The 8,017-nt window shown below is 39.7% G+C and overlaps 1 protein-coding gene across 1 annotated transcript; it reads left to right on the forward strand.

The window, feature by feature from the left end:
- The first annotated feature begins 1,327 nt into the window (after positions 1-1,327).
- On the forward strand, positions 1,328-5,783 carry LOC112583834 (disintegrin and metalloproteinase domain-containing protein 20). Its single transcript, XM_025281332.2, has 2 exons — positions 1,328-1,864; positions 3,161-5,783. The coding sequence occupies exon 2, from the start codon at positions 3,254-3,256 to the stop codon at positions 5,537-5,539; it is 2,286 nt and encodes a 761-aa protein (XP_025137117.1). The 5' UTR covers positions 1,328-1,864; positions 3,161-3,253; the 3' UTR covers positions 5,540-5,783.
- Positions 5,784-8,017: the final 2,234 nt, after the last annotated feature.

Below are 8,017 nucleotides of genomic sequence, written 5' to 3' on the forward strand. Positions count from 1 at the left end.
GAGGTATCAAATTCTGCGTTAAACATACACAAAATAAAAATTTTGTGGCTTTATGGTTTAAAGTACCATCCTTTCAATTCAATAATAACTACTTGTGGAAATAAAGACAGTAGATCGCTAAGCTGAGGGTCCTAGGTGCTGAAGAGAAAATTTAGAAAACTAGCATGTTAAGAAACAACATTACTATATCCAAGCAGAAAAGAAAATTTAGAAAACTAGCAAGTTAAACAATATTACAATATGCTCGCAAAAAAGGTGAATGTATTAAAAACAAAGTGTTGAAGAAAGTATCAGTTCATTATTTCATCATTTTGACTAAAGTATCAGGCATCTCAGGCTTCCCAGGTGGCTCAGTGGTAAAGAATCCACCTACTAATGCAGGAGGTGAAAGAGGATACAGGTTCAATCCCTGTTCAGGAAGATCCCCTGGAGTAGACAATGGCAACCCACTCCAACATTCTTGCCTGGGAAATCCCATGGACAGAGAAGCCTGGTGGGCTACGTCCACAGAATGGCAAAGAGCTGGACATGACTTAACACACAGCACACGCACCAGGTACCTGGTGCCAATTTTAGCCTGCCTTTTACTCATTAATTACCAAAAAAAAAATCTGTAATTTACTTCCTGAGCAGTTCTGCAGTTGTTGTTAAGAGTGTGAAAGCAAGTGAAAAAATCTGCACTAGTTTGGGTTCAGGATTTTAGTCAACAGTGGTTGAATTGACGGGATCTAAAACAAGACTACAGTAGTAAAGAGTCAAATAAAGGGCCCTGAAAAGGGGGAAATGATGCAAAGTTATCTTCACCCTTTATAAATCCGAGGAGTGAATTTTCATTAGGAGTGAGGTTGTGGCTAACAGTTTCATACTACGGAGGAGTTAGGGCAGTCAAGGTGATATTAAGATACCGGCCATGTCCTTAAGTCAACATCTAAACATTTTTGAAAATGAGCTGTGAAATTAGCCTAGACGTTCCCTCTCTTGGTACCCAGAAGGTAAGTGAAATTATTGGTGGATAATACCTTAGTAAATCAGATGCCCAGTTCTTTGAAGTTTGTGTAGGACTGATTTGAGAACTGGTTTAAGAGTAAGAATGTAATGTAAATGGTAGCTTAATGAGGGGCTTCCCTGGTGGTTCAGACAGTAAAGAATTTGCCTGCAATGCGGGAGACCTGGGTTCAATCCCTGGGTTGGAAAAAATCCCCTGAAGGGAGAGCCTGGCAACCCACTCCAGTATTCTTGTCTGGAGAATTCCATGGACAGAGGGCCAGGTGAGCTACAGTTCATGGGGTCACAAAGAGTCAGACATAACTAAACGACCAAGCACAGCACAGCTTAGTGGGATGGCTAGCTGTTTAGAGGTCTGGAAGTATGTTTGATCATCAAAGCAAATTACTAACAAATGTCTAGTCTGTATGGCACATGGAGATTCTGAGAATGGAAATCTTCTCTGCTGGGCTACACATTGTCACCTTATCCTTTTGATTTAAAGGGTTAGCAGAACTAACTAGGAATAAGAGGCTTTCTGTGAAGAAGTGTGAGCTCACAGGACATTGTTTCTTCCTTTTATGAAATGAAAATTCCATAAATGACAGGAAAACGATTCCAGAGAAAGGAAGTCAAGGAACATAGACACAAAATATTTTCTAATTAAGCAGAAATGACTACAGGATCTAGTAGATGGCAGGTCCTTCCTTAATCACGCATCTTTCATTTTTATACCTAGTGTGGGAAGTAGACTGGATCAACCTGAATTAGCATCCTCAGAGCTAGCTTTTCTGTGTCTTTTTCAACTAGGCCAAGGCTTCTGACTGTACACAACAGAATTATTTTCATGATCTGATAAAGACAGTGGATATTTCACTAGGTAAGTTAAAGCAAGCATTTTAAATATAAAGTATTGAAAGCACTTCTAAAAATTCCAAATGTGCTGTTTCCCTAAAACCTCTGTTCAAATTAGAGCTCTAGACCAGTTAATAATCTTCATCTGGGTGTTCATTTATGTTTTCTAAATGTATACCATCATGTATGAACATTACATGTTTTTTAAATGCTTTGGTCAAAGAAGAAAGCAGAACATCAGTATTGCCAGCCAGGCATGTTGTCAGATTTCATGCTAACAAATAGATGATAATACATTTGTATGATGGAGATAACTGTAGACGGTATTTTCATATGGCATATGTATTATCTGTTTTTATTATGAAGTAATACATTGTGAGGTTGCACTAGGGAACTGATTACCTTAAAGTCCTATAATGTGGAGACTTTGATGTCTTTGCCACTCTAAGACAATATTTCCTTACTCCAAGCTTTCCTCCTTCAAGGAGCCACTGATTTCCTTTTTACTTCTGAAGGTTATTTTGCATTCAGTACATTCCAATTTTCAATTGCTACCCTCCCAGCTACCCTGATTTCCTTCCATTTTATAAGGGTACAGGCTTTTAAATGCTCTTCTTCTTAACAGTATGATAGAATGTAAATACATTTGAGTAACATCCATCAACAACCCAACTTAGTCCCCCTCCCACGACCACCTGGGTCTACCAATCATTGCATTAGGTAGCATTACAGTAGATCCTCAAAGCTGTGAAAGTTAGCAATGTTGGACTCCTGCAATTTCATAGACTTAGATGAAGAGAAATGCAGAGGACTTAGGACAAATAATGACTTGTTACATGGAAATACATTATATGGACAATGAGAAAATATAATATCTGTGAAAATATTTATATCTCTCCTGAGTATTATGATGAAAGAATTCTCACTTGTAAGTAAAAGGAAGACCTATAGTTTATTATCATAACATCCAAATGTGTAACACAAGACTCCTTTATCAGAAGATGATACTCATTCACCTTCCAGTAAGACTCTTTTGTGTTATACATTGTGGAAACGTTTGCACATATTAATAGACATAAAGAACTGTATCACGAATCACCATGTGCCCTTCCTCTAGATCCAACAAGTGTCATCGTAGGCCAGTCACCATTCGTGTGTACTCACACAGTCTCACTCTGCCTCACCATTACTTAAGAGCACGTCAGACATGTCTTAAGCCAAACTCTCATTCGTCCTAACCTGTACCCTTCCTTTTTCCTCTATCTTGGTTTGCTCATCACTCCCACCCAGTCCCTGTTCTACTTTTTTGTTTTTCTTTTAGTGCTGCTGCTTTGACTGCATGACTTTGCCAGACAACAAACTAAAGGTTAACGTTGAATACATCAGCTAGACGGAGGAGACTGAACATTGATGTATGCTGTCCTGCCCTCTTTTTCTACCAATGGCTAGATACGATGGCTCCGCGATAGGTGTTGGTGAGTTCCTGGTGTATATGAAGGTTACTCTCCTGCTTGTCTGGCTGAAAGTATTCCTCTTCCTTCCTGGATGGCCCCAGCTTGGGCACTCCCAAAGACTTGGCCCCCCAGAAGTGGTGATTCCCCGGAGGGTAACACCCACTGGCAGAGGCATGAAGCTTCAAGGCTGGTTCTCTTACAAACTGCATTTTGGGGGCCAGAGACATGTTGTTCATATAAAGGTCAAGAAGAATTTTTTGTCCAAAAACTTCCCAGTGTTCACCTACGCAGACAAGGGCGTTCTCCTGGAAGACCACCCTTTTGTCCAGGATGACTGTTATTACCGTGGTTACGTGGAGGGGGACCCAGAGTCTCTGGTTTCCCTCAGTAACTGCTTCGGGGGCTTTCAAGGAATGCTACAGACAAATGACATTGTTTATGAAATTGAACCCAAAAGGTTTTCTACTGCATTTGAGCATCTAATATATAAGCTAGACAATCAGGACACAAATTTTTCATACTTTCAATGTGGGTTAACAGATGAAAAAATAGCAGGACAATTGAAGATTCAAGAAAGCATTAATTCCACTTTGATGCAAAGTGACTATACAGGCTGGTGGACCCACCACTATTTTCTTGAAGTGGCAGTGGTCATAGATTACAGTCGATATCTTCATCATGACAGTAATCTTTCGATTGTGCAGAAAGAAGCATACCTTGTTTTAAATGGAGTAAGTGAAATGTTTAAACCACTGGATCTTGAGTTACGTTTCAAGGGAATAGAGATATGGACTATAAGAAGCCTTATTACAATAGAAAGCATTTTAATTACCTTGAGGAACTTTTGCAGATGGAAGCGAAGTGGCTTACAAAATCGTTTGCCCCATGATGTGGCACATCTTTTTGTAAAAAAGGATTTTGGTAAACCATTTGGCCTAGCTTATGATGCACAAGCATGTATAATTCGTTTTAGCTGTTCAGTTGAGACTTTCCACGATCAAGGGATTTTTTTTTTCTCATATATTGTGGCTCATGACCTGGGTCATAATTTGGGTATACATCATGATACCGCAACATGTAATTGTGGAGCACCAAAGTGTGTAATGTTTACAGAAGTAGAGGCATCAACTAAATTCAGCAACTGCAGCTATGCTGATTATTGGAACGTTGGTCGTAGAAGATCCTGTTTGTACAATACACCAAAGCCACAGACAGTCATCAGGGTGCCACGCTGTGGAAACAATTTTGTTGACGAAGGAGAAGAGTGTGACTGTGGATCCTTGGAGATGTGTAACACTGATCCCTGTTGTCAGTTAAACTGCACTATGACAGCTGGTGTCAACTGTGCTTTTGGGCTTTGTTGCCATAACTGCATGTTCAGCCAATCAGGCACTTTGTGCAGGAAAGTAGAAAATGAATGTGATCTTCCAGAGTGGTGCAATGGGACATCCAATCAGTGTCCAGATGATGTGTACGTGCAGGATGGGGCCTCCTGCACAGGCGGTAGTTACTGCTATCAAAAGAGATGCAATGATCGTGATGAACATTGTAGGCAAATCTTTGGCAAAGAGGCCAAAAATGCAAACTCGAGTTGCTACATGGCAATGAATACCCGAGGTGACCGTTTTGGTAACTGTGGTATCACAGAAACCTCATACGTAAGATGCAACATGGCAGACAGCCTGTGTGGGAGGATACAGTGTGAGAACGTCAAAGAAATTCCTCTAATGAGTGATCATATTACTCTGCATTGGACTAAATTCGATAATAACACTTGCTGGGGTACAGACTACCACCTCGGGATAAGAATAGCTGATATTGGTGCAGTGAAAGATGGTACAAAGTGTGGTCCCGAAAACATCTGCATCAGAAGGAGGTGTGTCTCTTATTCCACTGTGCCACGTAACTGCTCGCCTCAGCTCTGCTCTTTGAGGGGAGTCTGCAACAACAGACAGCACTGCCACTGCCACTATGGGTGGGGCCCTCCCGTCTGCCAGGAAAACGGCACAGGAGGCAGTGTGGACAGTGGCCCAGCCCCTGAGCGCCAAACAGAAGAAAGGGCGGAAAAGAGGAACCTGCTACTATATTTACTGTTTCTTCTTTTGTTTCTAATACCTTGTCTGTTGCTTTTGCTTTTGCTATTCATGAGACCAAAAAAGAAAGAAAAACAAGAAGAGGCTGTTCCACCAACAGCCTCTGTTCCACCAAAATCTGCGAAAACTCCACAAAAACTACCTAAAAAATAGACATGTTACAGCTTCACTTAGGATAAAAGCACAGAATATTCTAACTTTACCTGAGGAAGAAACACAGAATGTGCCTACTGAAAAAACAACAAAGAAGGAAAAACCAATAGCTCCTATTTCAAGAGACTGCCCAAGCCTAATGATCTTTCCCAAGTATTAGATTGTAATCTCCTGGAAGTAACAATGTTATAACATTTGTCCTAGATCATTGGCAAAAAATTCCAACTTTTTCTAATCATTTGGGACCATAAACAACCAGTAAACAAAATTTACTAATCCCTAGCCTATTTCTACTTTCCATTATTTTAAGCAATTTTAAGTGGTCAATTTTTATGGAATTATTCTCTGTGTGTGTCTGGAGCAGAGACAGTCTGTGGATGGTGTTCGTGTGTGTGTCTGATTTACTGTTCCTCTATCCCACATGCCCTTCCTCCTTGTACTCTGGCCTTGTCACACAAGGACTGGTTACCTACAGATTACATGTCTTATATGCCAATCCTCTCCTGTTCCTTTCTACCAATGGCAGGAACTAGAGAAAGATTTGAAACCCGGGGAAAATTTGATTTGTGTTCATGTCAGAATTGTCTCATTAACAGCTTTCGCCTTAGTAGCACCCGTAATTTCTGCTATATACATATTTGGTTACACTCAGAACCAACAAGACTATAAGTCTCAGCCATACTGGCACAGCTACCAAGCATTGTAGCCTCCCAGTTTTGAGTCCCAGGTCTAAATGTTCACCAAATCCCTGAGTTTCCCGTACCAGATAGGCTAACCCTTTCCTCAGGGATCACATACTAGACCCACAGGACCTACTGCAAAGATTCCAAGAACACTACCCCTTCCCTTTGAGTTTAAAGGGGCATTTAATTTTATGTTTAATTTTGGCTATTCTACTGCAGTTTAAGATTCTCCATTTGGTCTGAAATACTCATTTTCATTCTATGCCTTCACTGATATTCAGAGTGGCCTTTTCTCCATCTAGTATTTGGTCAAAATGTGCTTGACTCCCAGTAGCGAATGAGAGTTTCGCCCTTTTGTAATAAATTCCACCGTGGCCTGGAAATGTTTCAAGTCTGCCCATACCATACTCTCCTTGTTCTAAGTGGGTAGTTACACCTTAGCACATGTGCCTAGCCTTCTAGACACACGCTGATGACTCGGGTCCCAGGAGGCATTTTCTTGGCTGTGCCCTTCTTTGGGCTCGTTGTTACACTGCTGGGGAACTGCCATTATGCTTGTTGCTATTAGATTCATAAAGCTGGCAGTCCACTTTCAAATGCTGGACACCAACACCTCCACTATTTCAAACAATGAAAGAGAGTTGCCAGTGTCAGTTGCTCACTCATGTCCGACTCTTTGGGACCCCATGGACTGTAGCCTGCCACACTGCTCTGTCCATGGGATTTCCCAGGCAAGAATACTGGAGTGGGTAGCCATTTACTTCAGGGGATCTTCCTAACTCAGGGATCGAACCTGGATTTCCTGCATTACAGGCAGATTCTTTACCCTCTGCCACCATAGCAGATATTTAAACATATGAAAAAATTACTAAGACACTTACGTGGGATGTGTCATTTTAAGTGAAACTATAAATGAATAGTATCAATTTATAAAAAGTAAACATCTGATTAACACGACGAAGTTAATAACAAATGGATTGTTTTCCCTACATTTTACCCACAGACAGCAGTCCTCAAAGGTAAGCTGCTGAGTGTTAAACCTTAAGGAACAGACCTCAGTTATTCACAAGCAGAAATTACATTACAGGATAAAACCAAAGGATAAGGTATTTAACTAATATTATGCATCCAGTAAAACTCTGGACAAAAGCAATACAAGAAAGAAATACCAACTTCATGTACAGAGATCCAACAAAAATCACAAATAACAAGTATATCAAATTCAGCAAAAATGAGGAAAGAACATCTTCAGCAGAAGGAAGAAAATAACATTTTCACAAAGTAGGGTTTATTTCTCTAAAGGCAAGCATAGTTTATATAATTTCTTACTGGATATTAAAAGCATAAAACATATGCTCATCGCAGCACATACAGAAAAAGCCTTAAATAACATTTAAACTCTTTTGACAATGAAAAGTACTTCATAGCCAGGTAGGAATAAAAGCAAGCTTTCCTAACCTAATAATAAATATCATTGAAAATTAATCATTGAACATTCTTTAAAATGAAGTTCCCAGTGAAACTGGGAATAAATCGGTGTTCTTCTTTGTCACCACTTACATTAACTTTTACATTCTTATTGAGTATAGTTGATTTACAATCTTTTAGTTTCACCTGCACAGCAAAGTGAATGTCACTATTTATATTAACTTTTTATCTCAGGACCCAGAACAATTAGATTCAGAATTAAAAACTATGGAACTGAAAAATAAACATAAAAACTGCCATTAAATGTAGCTTACATGAATTTCTACATATAAAATTCTACTATAAAAATTCTAAAAGCTAAGAAGAA

This window comes from Bubalus bubalis, chromosome 3 (genome assembly GCF_019923935.1).
Source record: "Bubalus bubalis isolate 160015118507 breed Murrah chromosome 3, NDDB_SH_1, whole genome shotgun sequence".
In the NCBI taxonomy this organism is placed as follows: domain Eukaryota; kingdom Metazoa; phylum Chordata; class Mammalia; order Artiodactyla; family Bovidae; genus Bubalus; species Bubalus bubalis.

What these genes read in the sequence shown, in the direction of transcription:
- LOC112583834 (XM_025281332.2), top strand. Translation starts at nt 3,254, where the DNA reads ATGCTGTCCTGCCCTCTTTTTCTACCAATGGCTAGATACGATGGCTCC.